Raw genomic sequence first — 22,052 nt, forward strand, 5'->3', positions numbered from 1 at the left:
TCAGAAGAACTGATGGCAGATTTTATGCAACTGAAATGAAGCAATAACAGGAACACATGAATCATTGCAAGAATATAAAAATAGAAATATCAGTTTGCATAATTAAAAACATGTCAGAGACCGTAATGTCCTGGACAAGACTGGAGAAAACACCCAAGGTACCCAGGAGCAGCACTGTGTCCCAGCCACCATTCTGCCAGTGCAGACAACCAGACTAAACATGGGAAAAGGGACTGCATAGGAATGTTGAGGTCGGGAAGGGCAAAGGTCATCTTAGGTCACCTCAGAGTATTTTACTACATCATTTTGATGTTTACATTACATACAGTACCATGTAAATACACACCAATTTACTAGTATGTGCCAAAATATAAAGTCATAAAAAAGTACACCGCCTTGTAAGATGTCATTAGAGTGCTGGCCAAAGGCAAAGCACTTCTATAGATTTCTCCCATACCTCTTTTTCTTTTCATTATTTTCTTTTCATTATTCCTCCACCTCTAGAGCCTAAAGAGTAAAAGTTATAAACATGAAACAAACTCTCAAGTTCCAAATGCTCTAACTCAAGTTGCTCAAAGATCTTTTTGATAGCTTTTATACTTCTGAAACTATATAAATATTTAAATGAGCCACCAATGTATTTCAAAGGGGGAAAGAAAATGTTCATAGACTTGAATGTTAAAAAAGTAAAATATTCTAGACACTCTCCTCCTACATCGTTTAAGCGATCAAGTCCAAACCAACACCAAAACTTTCAGTCTGGCTCAAACTGAGTTGCATATATAAGAATTCTATGACATGTTTATGAACAATTGACAGTTAAATTGCTAATTAACATTGTAAGGATATAACTAAGAAGAACTCTTGAACCATTCATTACACAAAACCAACTTTGCTTCACACGTTTAGGCTAGCCCCAGTTAATATGATGAAATGTTTGCTGATTTTAAAAACTATAATTAGCGTTAATTAACTACTAGGCTGTCTCTGTACATACGCTAATCAGCTTTAATTAACTATTGGGCTGTATTCAAAAGGTTTAGTTTCACAGATTTAGGGTATCCACAATTCATATGATGAAATGTCTACGGATTTTACAGATGCTAATTAGCGTAATTAGCATTAATGAACTACTAGGCTGTATCTTTACATATGCCGATTAGTGTATTTAGCATTAACTATTAGGCTGTATCTTTTGAACCGTCCATACTAGAGACACGAAACCAACTTTGTTTCACACGTTTTTGCTATCCCCACTGCAAATTAGGAAACGGTTATCAATTTCACATATGCTAATTAGCATAAATAAATTATTAGGCTGTATCTCCTGAATCATTCGAGCTACAGACACAAAACCAACTTAATTTCAGCAGTTTAGGCTTTCCCCAGTTCACAAGATGAAACATTTATTGATATTATATATGCTAGTTAGCGTAATTAGAATTAATTAACTATTAGGCTGTATATTCTGAACCATTTGAGCTACAGACACAAGAGCTGTCATTGGTAACAATTAACTATGTCATGTATGCTAATAATCCACACCAACAGTATCCTGTGAACCTTAAAAAATACAGACTCCAAACCTTTCGATAGGTAAACAATATTGTGAACCATAAATAATTTTTTTAAACAGCTAGCAAGCAACACATTTTATTCAGGAAATGCACCTCTTTAGTTTTATATAATTATTGTAATGGGTAACCGAATTTAACAAAAGCCAATGAAAGATCATACTTTATGAGATGAAAATTCAAGAAATACAATTTCACAGTGCACAAAAAATATGTACACCTGTAGTTTCAATAGCAGGTGTTCGAAACCCTTCGGTGCAAATAAGTACATTTCCATATGTCAATTTTCTTCTTTTTCAGTTTCTTACATCGACTGGGAGGAAATCCTGGCCACTCTACAGGACGAATACGTCCTGCTCAAGGGCTTTCTTGCATGCGGGGTATGCTTCAAGTCGCATTTCGATAAGACTGAGCTCTGGGTTTGACTCTGCCATTCTATCACCCTTCATTCTGCTGTAACTTTGCTTGTGTTTCGGATCATTGCCCTGCTGCAAGATCCATGTTCGGTTCAGCATCATCCTCATTCTTCTCAAGAATTCTCTGGTACAATATGGAATCCAAAATGGAAAATAATTCCATTAATGGTTGCAAAGTTTAAAAAGATGGGATTTGTTTAATTGGATTACTTTTATCAATGGGTTAGGGTTGGCATTTAGCTCAAATATCAATGTGTCAAAAGTGAAGAAAATAATAAAGAACTTGTCAGGGGTGTACTTTTTCATTGGTGCGTGAATCTGAGGTGATTTGGTGGTCTATTACTGGCCGTGGTAAGGAATCAGAGCTTACTGGTTTAGCAAAAATATTGTTTCCAGTTCTCCATCTCAAACAAAATAATGTAAACAAGTCATTGTTACCCAAAACCAGTTTCCCAAAGTCACAGAGGTAGTGTTAAGCGCAAGGTAAATTCTGATGCACTTTTAGGTATAAGTCTATGTACGGGCTGTAATTCCCTTTTGGCAAATACTGTTGATTCCTGCAATCCGTTACAGCCTCCTCCCCAGTACCCCTATTTGTGAAATATCTCTGAAAACCCTCTGACTCCGTCTATATTAACTGATGGAAAACAGCTCACAGTTCCTTTCAGGACATGAATACCAATAGCGTTCAGGCTGTGAGCTAGTTTCAATACACTGTAAAGATGTTTTGTAGCTAGTAGTGAAAGCTTCCTGTTATAAGCAAGATGCTGGATGTACTCCGGAGAGGAAAAATGTATTGGAACAATTCATGTCAGTTCTGCTACATTTAATAAAAAGGTTCCGTAAAGGGCACAGACACAGATTACCTCCAATCCTGAAGTAAAAAGCTAGCTCAATAGATATTGCATTTAACTATTATTTGTAGTCATGGACAAAACTATTGAACCGCCCTGAGCAAAATACATTTTAGAATTTATGGTAGAATACAATTGTTCCGTGAACCGAGATGATTTGGTGAGGTAATGGTCTAGATGCAGATGGACAACACATTCAAAAGATATCTAGCCTACTACAATACATTCAGAGAAATATCTGTCAGATAAAACCAAGGCTCAAATCTACTAGCTTCACAGAATTTTTTTAAATGAAAACAACAAAAATCACAACTATTACATCTATAAAAATACCTTTTCACTTTTTTTTGTTATGCTGCAGTGCAAACAAGACAGCAAGGCTTTTGAAAACATTCACCCATTCCCAGAGTTAAATATTGTGGCATTTCAGGGTTGACCTGCAAAGCTGGGAAGGGACATCCGGGGTTGATCTTCAGATATTTAGGACATTTTCTCAAAAGCAAACACCAGATATATACCTGACAGAATGAGAGACACAGAGAGACAGAGAGACACAGAGACAGAGTTTTGAGTAGATTAGGTTTGATTAATTAAATAATTAAAATATCACAACAGCAGAAATTATTCTGTGGTTGAGATTTGTTTTAGAAACATCCCAGGATATAGCGGTACCACCACCACAATGTCTGGTTGAATCTCTCAAAGCTCCAGCCATTACTGAAAACATCTTCAACACGTTACAGTGTGACATAACTACCGTAATTAGTCCACACTGTCAACACATTACAGTCTGACATAACTACTATATTTAGTCCACACTGTCAACACCTTCAACACATTACAGTCTGACATAACTACTATACTTAGTCCACACTTACTGTCAACACCTTCAACACATTACAGTGTGACATAACAACCGTAATTAGGCCACACTGTCAACACATTAGTGTGACATAACTACTATATTTAGTCCACAATTACTGTCAACACATTAGTGTGACATAACTACTGTTTTTAGTCCACATTGTCCACACCAACACATTACAGTGTGACATAACTATATTTAGTCCACACTTACTGTCAACACCTTCAACACATTACAGTGTGACGTAACTACTGTTTTTAGTCCACACTGTCAACACATTACAGTGACATAACTACTATATTTAGTCCACACTGTCAACACCTTCAACACATTAGTGACATAACTACTATATTTAGTCCACACTGTCAAACACCTTCAACACATTACAGTGACATAACTACTATATTTAGTCCACTGTCAACACCTTCAACACATTACAGTCTGACATAACTACTATATTTAGTCCACACTGTCAACACCTTCAACACATTAGTGTGACATAACTACTGTTTTTAGTCCACATTGTCCACACCAACACATTACAGTGTGACATAACTATATTTAGTCCACACTTACTGTCAACACCTTCAACACATTACAGTGTGACATAACTACTGTTTTTAGTCCACACTGTCAACACCTCCAACACATTACAGTCTGACATAACTACTATACTTAGTCCACACTTACTGTCAACACCTTCAACACATTACAGTGTGACATAACAACCGTAATTAGGCCACACTGTCAACACATTAGTGTGACATAACTACTATATTTAGTCCACAATTACTGTCAACACATTAGTGTGACATAACTACTGTTTTTAGTCCACATTGTCCACACCAACACATTACAGTGTGACATAACTATATTTAGTCCACACTTACTGTCAACACCTTCAACACATTACAGTGTGACGTAACTACTGTTTTTAGTCCACACTGTCAACACATTACAGTGACATAACTACTATATTTAGTCCACACTGTCAACACCTTCAACACATTAGTGACATAACTACTATATTTAGTCCACACTGTCAAACACCTTCAACACATTACAGTGACATAACTACTATATTTAGTCCACTGTCAACACCTTCAACACATTACAGTCTGACATAACTACTATATTTAGTCCACACTGTCAACACCTTCAACACATTAGTGTGACATAACTACTGTTTTTAGTCCACATTGTCCACACCAACACATTACAGTGTGACATAACTATATTTAGTCCACACTTACTGTCAACACCTTCAACACATTACAGTGTGACATAACTACTGTTTTTAGTCCACACTGTCAACACCTCCAACACATTACAGTGTGACATAATCACTGTATTTAGGCCACCCTAACCCTAACCCAAATCAGCAAGTGTATATATATATAGAGCAAGTGCAACTGTATATACGGAAATAATGAACGCTTATAAGAAGCTGTTTACAAAGCAGCTTAGAAACATTTTACTAAATGGTTAAAGAGAAAATAAACATGGTACGTACTTGCGGCCTCCCACTCAGACCTGCTTAAAGTTCCCTGAGAAACAGAAAGGCAATAATATTTGGTCACAATGCTTTGGTCACACAAGGTAAGGTATATTTGTATGATAAATGTTTCAATAAAGGCTCTCCTTTGGTCCATGTATTTGGTCCAAGTATTCCACAGAAAACTTTTTGAAAGGGGCAATCTGCAGTTCAAATAAAATGTCAGGTGTTTGTTTTGGTTAAGACCTTAGGGTTGGAGCTGGATAACAAAGTACGGCTCTATGGATGAAAGACGTACCCTCCATGAAAACCAAAGAATCACTTTACAGTGACACTTCATTTAGAACCTTTTTTTTCAGCAACCAGAACCAGCCAGAGGAACCGAACTGGCCCCGGCCCTAGGAACCGAACTAGCCATGGCCACTTAAACAGAACCTGTTAAATTTGAGGTGTAGAGACACGAGGCCTGTAGCGTGTGGATTGGGTTCTGAGACCAAGGAAAAGAAGGTACACTGTTTTAAAGGTACACATTTATGATCGTAATATCAACAAAAATTATTTTGCAATAACATATAGAACGCAAAGACATGGAGATGTTCTTCAGCATATATTATGGTGTTTCCAACCACTGTACTCTACGACTTGTGTAGGCAACTGGACTATCAAATAAACCTCATAAATGGAAAATCGACCAGAACAACAGTCTTGATGATTCTTCAACACAAAAAATTTACCTTTGAGATTTTTTGTGCTATACACTCACCTAAAGGATTATTAGGAACACCATACTAATACTGTGTTTGACCCCCTTTCGCCTTCAGAACTGCCTTAATTCTACGTGGCATTGATTCAACAAGGTGCTGAAAGCATTCTTTAGAAATATTGGCCCATATTGATAGGATAGCATCTTGCAGTTGATGGAGATTTGTGGGATGCACATCCAGGGCACAAAGCTCCCGTTCCACCACATCCCAAAGGTGCTCTATTGGGTTGAGATCTGGTGACTGGTGGGGCCATTTCAGTGCAGTGAACTCATTGTCATGTTCAAGAAACCAATTTGAAATGATTCGAGCTTTGTGACATGGTGCATTATCCTGCTGGAAGTAGCCATCAGAGGATGGGTACATGGTGGTCATAAAGGGATGGACATGGTCAGAAACAATGTTCAGGTAGGCCGTGGCATTTAAACGATGCCCAATTGGCACTAAGGGCCCTAAAGTGTGCCAAGAAAACATCCCCCACACCATTACACCACCACCACCAGCTAGCACAGTGGTAACAAGGCATGATGGATTCATGTTCTCATTCTGTTTACGCCAAATTCTGACTCTACCATCTGAATGTCTCAACAGAAATCGAGACTCATCAGAACAGGCAACATTCTTCAACTGTCCAATTTTGGTGAGCTCGTGCAAATTGTAGCCTCTTTTCCCTATTTGTAGTGGAGATGAGTGGTACCCGGTGGGGTCTTCTGCTGTTGTAGCCCATCCACCTCAAGGTTGTGCGTGTTGTGGCTTCACAAATGCTTTGCTGCATACCTCGGTTGTAACAAGCGGTTATTTCAGTCAAAGTTGCTCTTCTATCAGCTTGAATCAGTCGGCCCATTCTCCTCTGACCTCTAGCATCAACAAGGCATTTTCGCCCACAGGACTGCCGCATACTGGATGTTTTTCCCTTTTCACACCATTCTTTGTAAACCCTAACCCTATCCCAAAAACCATGCCACGCTCAAAATTGCTTAAATCACCTTTCTTTCCCATTCTGACATTCAGTTTAGAGTTCAGGAGATTGTCTTGACCAGGACCACACCCCTAAATGCACTGAAGCAACTGCCATGTGATTGGTTGATTAGTTAATTGCATTAATGAGAAATTGAACAGGTGTTCTTAATAATCCTTTAGGTGAGTGTATTTTGGGTTTTGATGGGGTACAACAATTAAACTAATCGTGCCAGGCATTCATTTCCAGAACCATGGGTCTATATCTATATAATTTGTTTTAAAAACCTACAACATGTTCGCCGATCCTAGATGGCCCCTTTAAAAAAGTTTTCCAGAGTCAGTGTCAATCTCTATTCAAGGCATGGTGTTAAAATTGTCAATATGACAGAATGTCTGTTACCAGCGGCAGTCTAACATTTGAGTTTTCAGCTCGTCTCTTGGCGTGTTCATACTCCTCCAGGCTGATGGATGATGACTGGTTCCTGTCGTCGGTTGGGTAGGACTAGCAAACAAAACAAGCACAGACTTAACCAAGAAAAAACCTTTCTAGGTTATAACTTCTATTTAGCCAGGTTGCAATGAGTCACGATGAGCAGACAGAACAGAGTCTGTACTACAGAGATGCGTTTCCTTGGTTACTGGGTTGGCTGACAACGCTGAGGAAGGAGGGGAAGGATGGTGCGCCAGGCTAGTGGAGGTATTCAGAGGGAGCAATCTAAAGACTGATTTTATTCCTTATGTCTCAAGCCACAGAACTGCATTAAAACATGGTTTGTTTCATAGCACCATAAAAAGTATCCCATTTAAATAAAAGGCTGGTGTTTGCATTGAAGTTTAGCTATTTTGTCAAATGTAATCCGGATTACATAACTAACCATGGTCTCTAGTTAAATTATATGACAAGACAGGCACAAACAATGCCACATCAATTAACTGTACTGTGGGCTAGCTGAGGGAATCCATACTTAGTGCTAACGAGAAAAGACTACATTTTCTGGACTATAGCTAGTGCTAACAAGAAAATAATAGATTTACTGGTCTATAGCTAGTACTAATGTGGAAATACTACTATTACTGGTCTATAGCAAGAGCTAATGAGGGTTAAAAGATTGGAATAAATGGAAAGACACAGTGTCACAGCGAACACCAGATGGGATCGATGCAATTAACATGAAGTGGACTACAATCCGTCTTGTGCAGATGTGGCCCACAGGAGCCCATGTATTCCTGCATGGGGGAGTTTCTAGAAGAATAAAAAATGTTTGCACCTTTCAAACTGTAGAGTACAACAGCCCTAGTAATGTAAATGCACTTCATCAAACCTTGCACATGTTTTCTATGTATTTTCTAACTTACAATTTCAAGATGTTTTAAAGACAGCATTGATAATGATTTGACAGATTAATCAATTATGAAATTATCTGCAATCCAATATAATAAAAAAAGGCCACTCTTAATCACCTAAAACTCGATAGATATGGATTATTAGTGTAATGAAACAGTGACCAAGTAAATGAAATTACTGATATTGATCCAAACCTCCAGCGCCTGCATCCTCTGCATTAGCATCTTGTGTTGGTCATTTTTTATGTGCTCCTCAAAGAACTCTGAGAATGTCTTCTTAAACACCAGACGCATGTTGTACTTCTTGGCCATCCTGTCAATATAGAACACATTTGTCCCTCTGTAAATATAGTACATTTAGAAGGCAAAACTGAGGGATAATAACACAAGCATATTACATCTGAACTAAAAAGCAATATAGCCATTTGGTTATACCAGACTTCTGTCAATGACATCATATAATGCCTTGTGCCCCATCTCCTGGTTGTTTTTAATACTGATTGGGACAAAAAAGCAGGAATTGTTATAGAGCTGGGCAAGCAATGTTACAGAGCTGGGTAAGAGTAATCTGGATTGGGTTTCTGGCAGAATTACATTTCTGGCAGAATAAACAGCCAATTGTAAAGAAATGGTGTCATTTACACACCTGCACACACACACAGCACCAGCCAAAATTTTGGACACCTACTCATTCAAGGGTATTTCTTTAGTTTCATTATTATTCACATTTTAGAATAATAGTGAAGACATCAAAACTATGAAATAACACATGGAACCACGTAGTAAGCAAACAAATCAAAAGACATTTATATTTTCAATTCTTCAAATTAGCCACCCTTTGCTGTGAAGATAGCTTTGAACACTAGGCATTCTCACAACAAGCTTCATGAGGTAGTCAACTCGAATGCAGAAAGTCACTTTGCAAAACATTATTAGTTCTAAATGTCCAGATTCATATTATCCTGACACTGCCTTTGTTATTGCCAAAGCAGGTCTATTCAGTCAACAAAAACAGCACACAGATAACAGAGAAGAGATTACTTACTCTTCAAACAAGGGAAAATAAACCAGGAACTCCGGAACGTTGACAACCCCCTCCAGGTTGAAGTCATACTGGCAGCCGAATAGAGGGTAGTCCCCCTTCTTCTGGAATGTCACACTGAACACCTCGTTACCAAAAGACTTGGATTCAGAAGCTTCCAGGCGTTTCCTGGAAATGAGCCCAACATCAGACCAGAAGGCAGGAACCACTGTATTATGCTACAGACAGCAACATTTTAAACATCACTGGCAGTAACCTCATATCATTTGATCAAGTCACAGGGTGTAACCTCATATCATTTGATCAAGTCACAGGGTGTAACCTCATATCATTTGATCAAGTCACTGGGAGTATAGTCATTCCATGGGTCGAGGTCCCCCCCAGATTAAAGTATGCATACAACTGCCATGCATTGAACAGTATACATTTTGTTATAGTGACATGCACATACAAGTATTTGATAACCTGCAAAATCGGCAGGGTTTCCTACTTACAAAGCATGTAGAGGTCTGTAATTTTTATCATAGGTACACTTCAACTGTGAGAGACGGAATCTAAAACAAAAATCCAGAATTGTATGATTTTTAAATAATTAATTTGCCTTTTATTGCATGACATAAGTATTTGATCACCTACCAACCAGTAAGAATTCCGTCTCGGACAGACCTGTTAAGTTTTTTTCTAAAGAAGCCCTCCTGTTCTCCACTCATTACCTGTATTAACTGCACCTGTTTGAACTCGTTACCTGTATAAAAGACACCTGTCCACACACTCAGACTCCAACCTCTCCACAATGGCCAAGACCAGAGAGCTATGTAAGGACATCAGGGATAAAATTGTAGACCTGCACAAGGCTGGGATGGGCTACAGGACAATAGGCAAGCTGCTTGGTGAGAAGGCAACAACTGTTGGTGCAATTATTAGAAAATGGAAGAAGTTCAAGATGACGGTCAATATCCCTAGGTCTGGGGTTCCACTGATCATGAGGAAGGTGAGGGATCAGCTCAGAACTACATGGCAGGACCTGGTCAATGACCTGAAGAGAGCTGGGACCAGTCTCAAAGAAAACCATTAGTAACACACTACGCCGTCATGGATTAAAATCCTGCAGCGCACGCAAGGTCCCCCTGCTCAAGCCAGTGCATGTCCAGGCCCGTCAATGACCATCTGGATGATCCAGAGGAGGAATGGGAGAAGGTCATGTGGGCTGATGAGACAAAAATAAAGCTTTTTGGTCTAGACTCCACTCACCGTGTTTGGAGGAAGAAGAAGGATGAGTACAACCCCAAGAACACCATCCCAACCGTGAAGCATGGAGGTGGAAACATCATTCTTTGTGGAGGCTTTTCTGCAAATGGATCTTCAATGCTCTCCCTCAGTAAGAGCATTGAAGATGGGTCGTGGCTGGATCTTCCAGCATGACAACAACCCGAAACACACAGCCAGGGCAACTAAGGAGTGGATCCATAAGAAGCATCTCAAGGTCCTGGAGTGGCCTAGCCAGTCTCCAGACCTGAACCTAATGGAAAATCTTGGGAGGGAGCTGAAAGTCTGTATTGCCCAGCGAAAGGCCCAAAACCTCAAGGATCTGGAGAAGCTCTGTATGGAGGAGTGGGCCAAAATCCCTGCTGCAGTGTGTGCAAACCTGGTCAAGAACTACAGAAAACGTATGATCTCCGTAATTGCAAACAAAGGTTTCTGTACCACATATTAAGTTCTGCTTTTCTGATGTATCAAATACTTATGTCATGCAATAAAATGCTAATTAATTACTTAAAAATCATACAATGTGATTTTCTGGATTTTTGTTTTAGATTCCTTCACTCACAGTTGAAGAGTACCTATGATAAATATACATGCTTTGTAAGTGGGAAAACCTGCAAAATCGGCAGTGTATCAAATACTTGTTCAATCAAATGTATCAATTTATTTATAAAGCCCTTTTTACAACAGCAGTTGTCACAAAGTGGTTTACAGAGACACCCGGCCTTAAACCCCAAGGAGCAAACAACAGTAGTGTTGAATTTCAGTGGCTAGGAAAAACTCCCTAAGAAGGTCGAATTTTAGGAAGAAACCTAGAGAGGACCCAGTCTCTGAGGGGTGACCAGTCCTCTTCTGGCTGCGCCAGGTGAGATATTAAAAGAGTCCAATTGGAATAATAAATACATTTCTCTGGGCTAAATCCAGAGTCTATTTGATTTTAGACTAGGTCAGAAGTATGACCAGGTGGACAAGGACAGGGATAGCAACGGGCCCCCCAAACCAGGTAATCCGCAGGTGTGGACCAGGACCTCATCTCCTCCTAAAATTTAACATTTTGTTCTCCCCATTGTATGAGGGAGAAGTTGTGTAGCTTCAAAAAAGGTATCTGATATATGTAATCCCCCAGAGTGGTATATCAGACCTGCTCTGACTGTATGTAAACCTTGAGAGTATTGCATGACTTGTACTTTCAGAGGTGTTACTTGTATTTGTGAAAGAGATTGGAATGCTCTGTGTCCTGTTTCCACTGTGTGAAAACAAGTGCACTGCATTTGTTCAGAAAAAACTATTTTATTATTGGCTGTAAAATCAATATTGATTTCAGCAAAGACTCCGACCCTGGCTTACACCTAAGGGACCCCACTGTCCTTGCCAGGCCCAATATCAAATAAAACCGGAGGCCCCTAATAATAATAATAATAATAATAATAATAATAATGCAATATATTTATATAGCGCTTTTCAAGGATCCAAAGACGCTGAAAAACAAAACTGTTTAAATACATTTAGTCATCTAAAATCATCTCATTAGGCTACACAAAAAAAAAAACTCTGCATGGACAACCTTACTTACACCAGTTCATAAGCATCTGTATTGACAACCTTACTTACACCAGTTCGTAAGCATCGGGTGTAGTGCCAATGAAGAATCCTCCAGGTCGAAGCCTTTCACAGGCGTTCCTCAACATCAGGTTAGCCTGCTCCTGCGTCTCAAAGGAGTAGTGGTACACAAACTGACAGCTGGTCACATCAAACATCATCTCTGGATCCTTCAACTTGTCAGTCAGCAGCTCCTGAGGTGATGAAAGAGATAAGAACTTTGCGAAAACCCGTCTAAAAAAAGCTAAATCAGGGAAAACCTCCCGCAGAACAATTCAACTGTATTTGGAGCTGCTTGACAAAGCAGATCAGCACTTGTTACAGATGACAAAATGAAGTGTTTAAAAATGAACTAAATTCATTGGGGGGGGTACATTTATTCTAGGCTGGTAAACTCCATGACCTAGGGATCAGCCCCTCACTCTGGACTAAACTCGAGTCTGGACTCCAGGCTGTCAGGTTAGACAACTTCACCTCCTCCACCCTGATACTGAACACTGGTGTTCCACAAGGCTGCGTGCTGAGCCCCCTCCTGTACTCCCTCTTCACCCAGAACTGCGTTTCTGTACACAGTCCCAACACCATCGTCAAGTTCGCAGACCACACCACGGTGGTAGGCCTCACCTCAACAGCGACATTGACAAGTCAGCCTACAGGGAGGTGGTCAAGTGCCTGGAGGTGTGCTGTGCTGACAACAACCTGGCCCTTAATGTAAAGAAAACCAAGGAGCTCATTGTGGATTACAGGAAATCTAAAGGCTGCAGTCACACCCCAGTTCTCATCGATGGTACTGAGGTGGAGCGTGTGTCCACCTCAGTGTTAAAAAGGTTTGAAATATCCAATAAATTTCATTCCACTTCATGATTGTGTCCCACTTGTTGTTGATTCTTCACAAAAAATTACAGTTTTATATATTTATGTTTTAAGCCTGAAATGTGGGAAAAGGTTGAAAAGTTCAAGGGGGCCAAATACTTTCGCAAGGCACTGTATATGGCTCTTGAACCGTATGACAACAGCTCAATAGACTCTGTGTCACTGTATAGAGCACATAAATACCTGGATGAACTAAAATTGAGATTGTGTTTGGCAACAAAAATAAGACAACTAGTATTAGTGAGGAGCTGGATTCTCAGGCCCTAAAAACCAGGGACCAAGTGCATAATCTTGGTGTTCTGATAGACCTCACGTTCAAAAGTCACATCAAAGCAGTCACCAAAACAGCATCTATCATCTTAAAAATACAGCCAGAATCAAGTGCATGGTGTCCCAAAAAGACCCAAGAGAAGCTCATCTATGCTTTTATCTTTAGTAGGGTTGACTACTGTAATGACCTCTTAACTGGACTCCCCAAAAAGACTGCAAAACAGCTGCAGCTCATTCAGAATGCTATCCAGGACCAAGAGAACAGAGCACATCACTCCGGTTCTTAAATCTTTGCACTGGCTTCCAGTCAGTTACAGAATAGATGATTTTATATTTCTCTTTTTCTTTGTAAAGCACACTGAATTGCTTCTATGTTTTTATTTTGTTTTTATTCTATTTCTATTTGTTTATTCTATGTTTTCTTACGATTTTATTTCATTTTTATTCTATTTTTCTGTCTTACTAATCGTTAAATTATTTTTCTGTGACGCAAGTTCTGGTGCTATTAGAGGGATAACCTCTGTGTAAATGTTGATGACGGATAATGCAAGTTCTCGTGCTGCTGTTTAGACATTGATGTCGAGATTATTTCACGAAGGGACTGACGGGTTCAACCTAGCGCTGGAGTGCAAGGATTAAGATACTGGGGTGGAGAGTCCCCCTGGAGGGTGGTTAGAGAATTATAACAATCTGACTTTTTTTACTCTATTGAATTTGTATATTTTTATTTTCTTTGTAACGCACATTGAATTGCTTCTGTATATGAATTGTTGCTTGCTTGCTTGCTTGCCCACCTCTATTAGCACTTCTGGTTAGACACAAACTGCATTTCCTTATACTGTACTTGTTCAATGATAACTTGTACAATGACAACAAGTTGAATCTAATCTAAATAATCTAATCTAAGTTCCAGTAAGATTAATTGTGCCATGTGCCAAAAACACCATTGACAAGGTATGGAAAATAATCAACTGATCACCTGAATATGAAAAAATACACATTTTTAAAAGTTGAACAATTCATAATTTGAAAGACCTAAAAACTTTTTTTATTCAGAACAAAATGCAATGTTGATAGGGATAATGCTGTTTAAAAGGTGTGTAGGGCTAGGAGGTTAGAGGGATAATGCTGTTTAAAGGGTGTGTAGGGCTAGGGGGTTAGAGGGATAATGCTGTTTAAAGGGTGTGTAGGGCTAGGGGGTTAGAGGGATAATGCTGTTTAAAGGGTGTGTAGGGCTAAGGGCTTAGGGATAATGATGTTTAAAGGATGTGTAGGGCTAGGGGGTTAGAGGGATAATGTAGTTTGTACCTTGCTGCAGTCTGCTGTGATGAACTCTGCAGAGAAGATGCGCTCGTTATGATGACCTCTTTTCTTCATGTCCTCATAGCGTCCCTGGCACTGCTCCACTGACACAGCTGCTATATCTGTCAACAAGACAACAACGTAGACAGCAGACATGTTGTTTATCAAGAAGACAATGTAAACAGAGCTTCAGATTGGGACCAAATGGTTTTAATTGTTTGTATCAGTGCAACATTCAACATTTATTTTTTCCTCACATTTCATGATGAATCAAACGGTAGTGTGAATTCCTGTCCTGATATCAAATGCTCTACTTGCGATTGGCTGAGCCACTCCCTCTCATTCACCCTTACTCCCAACCAGGGAGGAAAGCCCTGGGCATCGTGTTTTTCAATCAAAAACAGAAATATTACTAAGAGACAGTGGAAGGCGCGGAGTTGAGACGCAAATTGCGACATTCAATAACAGCTAGTAACGTTAGAGCCAAACGTCAAACGTTTTTCCGTAATAGCAGTTAGCTGTAATCCAGCAAGAGGGCAGAAAGATCTGCAACGGCAGGATTTTGACACGGCAGAATAGATTCAGGGGCGGTGTGCCAGCGCCACTGAAGGGAAGCTAAATAAAACACTGCAGAGGGCAGTAATGATAGCTACTACAACATTAACTAAGATGGTAATCAATGTTATTTTAACAACAGAAATAATGGTGAAAATGTGACTGTGGAACATGCAAATTCTTATCCTGTACCTACCTGCACAGACCAGCCGGCTAATGTGTCCTTTCTTCCATTTGAGAAGGTCTCCTCCTTTCCCACATCCCAGGTCCAGAACACTCAGCTCTCTGTGGCCCTGCCTCACTTTGTCCAGGATCTCCCCTGAGGGCAGGGATCAAGGCATCAAACAACTAGACTATAAAGCTCTAATCATTTGGTCATGAATTAAAAACATTATCATTGCTCTGAGGGATCCACTGCAGCTATCAGATACGTATTTATGTAGATTAAAATCCCACCTATTAGAACACTTTTCAGCCAGTTGTTGAAGTTTCTCATGTAGAATATTCTGCTTTGACTTCTGGCTGCGAGGCCTGTCTCCTGGAGACTGTTGTAGTGAGTGGCCACCTTTTCTCCGTGACCACGCTGTTACATAGAAGGAAGAGGTGATGGGAGGTTTTATGAATTACTATAAATGTCATTATCATTACGCAAAGTTTGATTTGTATACATTTCTCATTTATACTCCATCCATTCCATACCAGTTTCTTGGATGGAGAACAGTCTTCCTCCTCCTCATGCTTCCTTTTAGTGGTAGCCTTCTGTCCTACACTGCTAGAGCCACCCTCTCTGGCTCCTTCTCTGAATTCCCTAGATGGCAGTTGTCCATTCCCCCCCTCTGCCTCGGACAGATCCACAACCTGGTCAATCTCGGCCATCTCTGCTGTTTAGTAATTCACCTTTTCAAAAGAAAAACAATTAACGTGAGTACATTTAATGTATATAATCAAAAGCAGTATTATAAACTTAAGCAGCAGATTTCTGAGTGTGAAATGTATTGTTTTAACTGGGTTTCAAGACAGTTACTGTAGCAAGCTAATCGTTAAAGCGATTTGAGCCTTTTCTCTCATGAGACGGGGAAATGCTGGGGAAAAAGTTTTCCGTGTGCTTAGTTAGTAGCTATAAAGTAAACCTAAATATTTCACATTGCACGTTCCTGGCCATGGTTTAGCTTACATGTACTACCTCATTAAGTTGCATAGCTATCACATGGACAAACGAAACGCACACATCATACAAGTTAGCATACAGTTAGCTAGCACGGTGGAACGCTTCAATGGAAATTGTTTCGGATGGTGACAATCGTATGTATAGACCAAACTACACTGCAGACTAATGAACAGCATTAACTATATAAACATTCACATAACAACAGACGTCCCACCGACGAACTGGTTCCCACTTTTCTTCTTGTACTTTTTTCCCCCTTCTGCTTCTTCTTCCATAATATTATGTCGGCGTAAAGTCGTTTTATTGTACATGCCGCCACCTACTGTACCGGAATATTTAGTGTTTTACCAACCAGGCGTAGTCGAGCAAACACAACCCCTTATGTCGATTTTCGGCCTTTAAATCTGAAAATATCCCTGCTGGAAATTCTACACTGTTCCGACACTAAAGAAGATCTAAATATTTCCAAATGATGTGCTAAGAGACCAATATGCAATATTGTTCTAGCCCAGCAATGACACCTCACTGACGGTCTACGAAAGTAATTTAATGAGTTTAATCATTGCAGGACAACAGGTTTTGTAATTTGTCTGAAATGCAGGTTAATCATACGTCTTCTGCACACTTAATTCAATAACTAGATAACAATTAACATTTCACAAAAATAAAATACCTTGAGTTTTATCATTTTTATTATATTCCAATTCAATAAAATGAAAAAGCTGTGAGCAACATTAACTGTTCATTGTTAATAGCATAACTGACGAGACAAATTATATACATTTATGTAACATTTCCTACCTTAGTACAACTTGCTTGGCAAAAAACAAAACTTAACATTGAATAGATCATGCAGTGTGTTTTTATGGTATTTCTAACAATTTTCAGTCTGCCTTTTCAGAACCAGTGAACTATTGGCACCAAGTTATAGATGCAGCATTAATGTGCTTGTCTTTAAAACACCAAACTTTCTGAAATTTAACCACCTTAATTTACTGTAGTTGCCCTCTATCATCATGTCCTGTAACCCTTCTAGGCTCTACCACCTTCCAGGATTTTATTTATTCACCAAATAGCTGGAACTGTTAAAAAATCCAAACAATAGAGTGTTTCACAGCTTTGCTTGAACATAAAAAATGCTCCTAATTCAGAACTTGCTGTTTTTCTCCATCAGAAAAACAGCATATATTCTTTATTACATCATATCTGCTGATCTTCCCGGCTGTGGTCCACCCCTCTGCATTCTACAAATTCTGGCCTTTTAGCCAATCCTGTAAACATCATTAAAGTACAAAAAATATTTTAGCCTGGTTTTGTGAACATACTACTGGAATTAGCTCTGAATAATAACTTCAATGTAAATTTTACAAGTTAATACTAACTTATCATTCAGCACTGAACAGATAAAAGGAGGTCTTCAACACAAAGTAAATATAGCTTTTAATCATATGGAGGCTGATTAGATTGAAAACAATACAAATAAAGTGACATTTCAGAAGTAAATTCTAGGCTACCTTATAATGCTGAATTTGATGTTTCTAATGTGTTAATTCCGGTTAATCTCTAGCAGAAGACACCTCCCATGTTGGGTTCCATTAGAGAGCCCAGTTTGGCTAATTAAGTAAAATGAGTTGTGCCTGTATTGAAATTTAACAGACATTGGAATGGAATGTCTGCCATACATGTAGAGATGCAGATTTAAGAATAATTAGAAGTGGTCTCTTAATTTATTGATTGATTGATTTTTAGAATTTGCATAAACATGACAACATAGATTCACAAAATCAGGCAATAGAACAAGAGCTAGGTACCACGTCAAAAAAAAAACAACATACACAATAAGTAGATTAAAATGAATAAATAGCATATTATAATATTTTATAGAGGTGATACTTATTAATTATTTTTAGAGAGTCAATTAAAACGAGAACTCGATTGTGGAGGGGATAAACCTTGGGGCAGTTTTGACAAATTTACATTTTCGTCTACACTACATTCCCACGACTCCTGGGGATTACATGACGTAATATTTATGCGACATTGTAGGATATTCAGCTGAATGACAGAAGGGACATACATGTAAACTTTAACTGGCCTTAAATTACGAAATACCATGTCGGATTGTCAAGTACGTTCCTTTGAATATATTATACATTTGGATTACATTTTGTGTCGTTATTTACTTTGTCCGATGTATATAGCGTTAAAATAACAACTATCCGTCTAACGATAACTGACTAACTAGCAATGGTGTTTGTGTTATGTTTCTAACGTTAAACACTGACCAACTAATTTGAAAATGCTTAACTATTCGTAATCTTATTTCACGACTAATTCATTTTTTACTTTTATCTTGTGTTGCAACCGGTGCACTTTAGTTAAATACCTAGCTAGCCGAGTGTGATGGTTGTGGACCTAACGCTTTTCATCAACTAGGTCAGCTGTACTGATCCGGTATTTAATTAGGGTAACTCCAGTACTGCAGTGATTGTAATATTGTATATTAGTGTGTTTTGCAGCAAATTTTACAGCAATTGCATTGGGACATCAATCATGTAGTGATTACTGCAATAATTTGTGATCACATTTCTATCCTTTCCGACATACGGACAGTGGCTCTTGGGAAACTCTACGATTACGGAATAGTTTTATAGCTGTAAGGGTACACTACGGATTTTAAAATGTCCATAGTCTGTAATGCAGTCTCTGCAGCGAGACGAAAGTCCATTATTAGGCGACCAGTCAACTGTCAATCAAATAATATCGAGCTGAATTAGCGCAGCCTACCTGCCAGCTTCCTTGGTGCGGACCACTCTCTTCTAAAAAAAAGTAGACTATGATTTATTTTTTACAATCAAATACATATTGCTACCATATTAACCAAACGGAATAAAATAAAACATAGCACATCAATCCACAAGGTTTATAGTTGTCAGGGAAACAATACTGAACATTCTATGCCTGAGCAGAAATCTTGTCTAAAAGGGTACAGCCACCTCAGATGCATGGCAGCTACTTCTGATTTGCCACTTTTTTAAATTGTCTAAAAGGTACAGTAACTGTAGCTGCGTTGTATGTCTGAAAAAGTCTCTAATAGTCTGTGTTTGGTTTGTGTTATTATGCTGAAGTGGGAGGACTAGAATCAGGAACAAGATGCAGCATCTGTTTAACCAGAGAACCCTGCGGCAGGCTGATGCCCTGCGCTCCATGCTCTTGGGTCCAAGCCTCAGCCCGCGCTGGGTCAGTACCTCAGGAGCATTGTGGACCGCAGCTCCACATAAGCCAACTGGTGAGGGCCAGAACCAGAGCCCGGCTGACCCAGGCCAGGGGGACCCTGCTGATATCCTGGGGGACCGGTCTGTTGGCCTGGTTCAGAGGTTCCGCAGGACCCTGAAGCAATACGGGAAGGTCATGATCCCTGTCCACCTGCTCACCTCCTCCATGTGGTTTGGAACCTTCTACTATGCTGCCATGAAGTAAGTTTAGAACTTCTACTGCACTGTTATGCAGTAAGTTTAGAACTTCTACTGCACTGTTATGCAGTAAGTTTAGAACTTCTACTGAATTGTTATGCAATAAGTTTAGAACTTCTACTGCACTGTTATGCAGTAAGTTTAGAAACTTCTACTCTACTGTTATGTAGTAAGTTTAGAATCTTCTACTCTACTGTTATGCAGTAAGTTTAGAAACTTCTACTCTACTGTTATGCAGTAAGTTTAGAAACTTCTACTCTACTGTTATGCAGTAAGTTTTGAAGCTTCTACTGAACTCCTATGCTGTTAGTTTAGAGCATTCTATGACACTTCCATGCAATACGATTAGAACATTCTATGCTGCCATGCAGAATGTTTAGAACCTTTCACTATACTAACATTCTGTAAGTTTAGAACCTTTCACTATACTAACATTCTGTAAGTGTAGAACCTTTCACTATACTAACATTCTGTAAGTGTAGTACCTTTCTCTATGCCAACATTCTGTCAGTTTTAAAACTTTTGCTTTGCTAACATTCTGTTAGTTTAGTACCTTTTACTATGCTAACAATCTATCTGCTTAGTGCCCTTTATTATGCCATTATGCCATGCAGCACATTTGGAATGTTTACACAGACAGCTTAATTCTGATCTTTTTGTCAATTAGAGTGCAACTTATCTGGTCAAAGTTTCAATAAATGATATCAAAATATGGCTGCCTTTGCAAAGCAAAGGCTTTTTGCATTAATATTCATTGGATTTCCTTCCCACCCTGTCCAGTCATCCTGAGACACTACCTGACAGAGACACTAATTATTTAGATGTACAGTATTCTGTTTAGTCTGATGTAGTAGTACAGTATTCTGTTTAGTCTGATGTAGTAGTACAGTATTCTGTTTAGTCTGATGTAGTAGTACAGTATTCTGTTTAGTCTGATGTAGTAGTACAGTATTCTGTTTAGTCTGATGTAGTAGTACAGTATTCTGTTTAGTCTCATTTAGCAGTACAGTCTTCTGGTTTGTCTCATTCTGAGCTACAGTATTCTGGCTTGTCTCATTTAGTAGTACAGTATTCTGATTAAACAAATTAATCAACAGTGATGAGTTTACTGCTTCATGCTCAGATTAAGATGATGTTCATTATTGTCTTTCCGGACAGACGTAGGCAATGAACCAAAGTCTTTATCCATACTTTAAGGGGTGTAAATGTGGTTCCGTTTCTGGAGTACGTTGGCTTCCCAGAGAAGCTTGTGAAGCTGCTGGAGAATTCCCAGAGTGGATATGCTCTGACTGCTTATGCCATGTACAAGGTATGGATGCACAGTATTTAATTTCACTATTGCATATTTGTTCTTTGGTTGATTGGCAATCGGTAGCAATTCTAGCAAGCATTTTTGTATTGAAAACAAAGCCATAAAATCAAACCTGCTATGAGCTAAGTCATCACAGTTTTTCACATTTTACTGACCTGGGTAACCGTAATCACCTAGGTAACCCTAATCAAATCATTTTGTATTATCAGATCGCCACCCCAGCCAGGTACACAGTGACATTAGGGGGAACTTCCCTGTCAATCAGGTACCTCCGTAAACACGGTCACATGGCCACCCCGCCTCCTGTCAAAGAGTACCTACAGGACAAGATGGAGGAGACCAGGGAACGCCTCTCTGAGAAGATGGAAGAAACAAAGGACAGGCTCTCTGAGAAGATGGAGGAGACCAGAGATCGTCTGTCAGGGAGGATGGGGGAAAACAAGGACAAGTTGGCAGAGAAACTGCAAGAGACCAAAGACAAAGTTTATTTTAGAAAGAAGAAGGAATAGAAAAGTTAACTTCTGGATTGGATTTAAAAGTACATGTATTGTATATGGTCATATTACATTTATTTAATATACTGTATATAGTAGGTTCATATTTGCACTCCCTTAAAGGAGATGGCTGGACACATTTCATGTCTCTGACCACTTTCCTGTAATGTTAAAACATGGCTCCCTCCACAGCTAATAGTTTGCTGCTGGCCTGTTGAAATAATGGCTACATTAGATTTAGAGATGAGGAAAAAAAATTATTATTAAGACATCATTATTTTTGATGGGCAATGTTTATGATGAAAGGTTAATTGTTGGTGATAATGGTTTGGCTCTGTGAGGTTCCACAAAAATTGAAAACCAAATTTTTTTCAAGGACCAATCAGATGCTCTGTTGTCATTACCTTTATTTAATAAAGAATGAAAACTGTT

At 39.0% G+C, this 22,052-nt stretch overlaps 2 protein-coding genes across 8 annotated transcripts; one reads left to right on the top strand and one right to left on the bottom strand.

Moving 5' to 3' along the window:
* rnmt (RNA (guanine-7-) methyltransferase) lies at window positions 1-16,675 on the bottom strand. Of its 6 annotated transcripts, none has more exons than XM_010904448.4 (11): window positions 16,537-16,675; window positions 15,873-16,070; window positions 15,630-15,756; window positions 15,370-15,492; window positions 14,625-14,740; window positions 12,186-12,367; window positions 9,315-9,479; window positions 8,465-8,582; window positions 7,326-7,427; window positions 5,223-5,256; window positions 1-3,362 (listed from the first exon to the last, which is right to left on the bottom strand). In XM_010904448.4, the coding sequence occupies exons 2-11, from the start codon at window positions 16,047-16,049 to the stop codon at window positions 3,325-3,327; spliced, it is 1,182 nt and encodes a 393-aa protein (XP_010902750.2). In that variant the 5' UTR covers window positions 16,050-16,070; window positions 16,537-16,675; the 3' UTR covers window positions 1-3,324. The 6 variants fall into 6 exon arrangements, with proteins under 6 accessions (XP_010902750.2, XP_010902746.2, XP_010902747.2 ...); XM_010904444.4 differs by having other exon boundaries at window positions 16,400-16,675; XM_010904445.4 differs by having other exon boundaries at window positions 16,357-16,675.
* fam210aa (family with sequence similarity 210 member Aa) lies at window positions 16,018-22,052 on the top strand. Of its 2 annotated transcripts, none has more exons than XM_020050433.2 (4): window positions 16,018-16,094; window positions 19,470-19,817; window positions 21,012-21,123; window positions 21,336-22,052. In XM_020050433.2, the coding sequence occupies exons 2-4, from the start codon at window positions 19,495-19,497 to the stop codon at window positions 21,633-21,635; spliced, it is 735 nt and encodes a 244-aa protein (XP_019905992.1). In that variant the 5' UTR covers window positions 16,018-16,094; window positions 19,470-19,494; the 3' UTR covers window positions 21,636-22,052. The 2 variants fall into 2 exon arrangements, with proteins under 2 accessions (XP_019905992.1, XP_010902752.1); XM_010904450.3 differs by lacking the exon at window positions 16,018-16,094 and adding an exon at window positions 18,346-18,469.

This window comes from Esox lucius, chromosome 10 (assembly GCF_011004845.1).
Source record: "Esox lucius isolate fEsoLuc1 chromosome 10, fEsoLuc1.pri, whole genome shotgun sequence".
Lineage (NCBI taxonomy): Eukaryota > Metazoa > Chordata > Actinopteri > Esociformes > Esocidae > Esox > Esox lucius.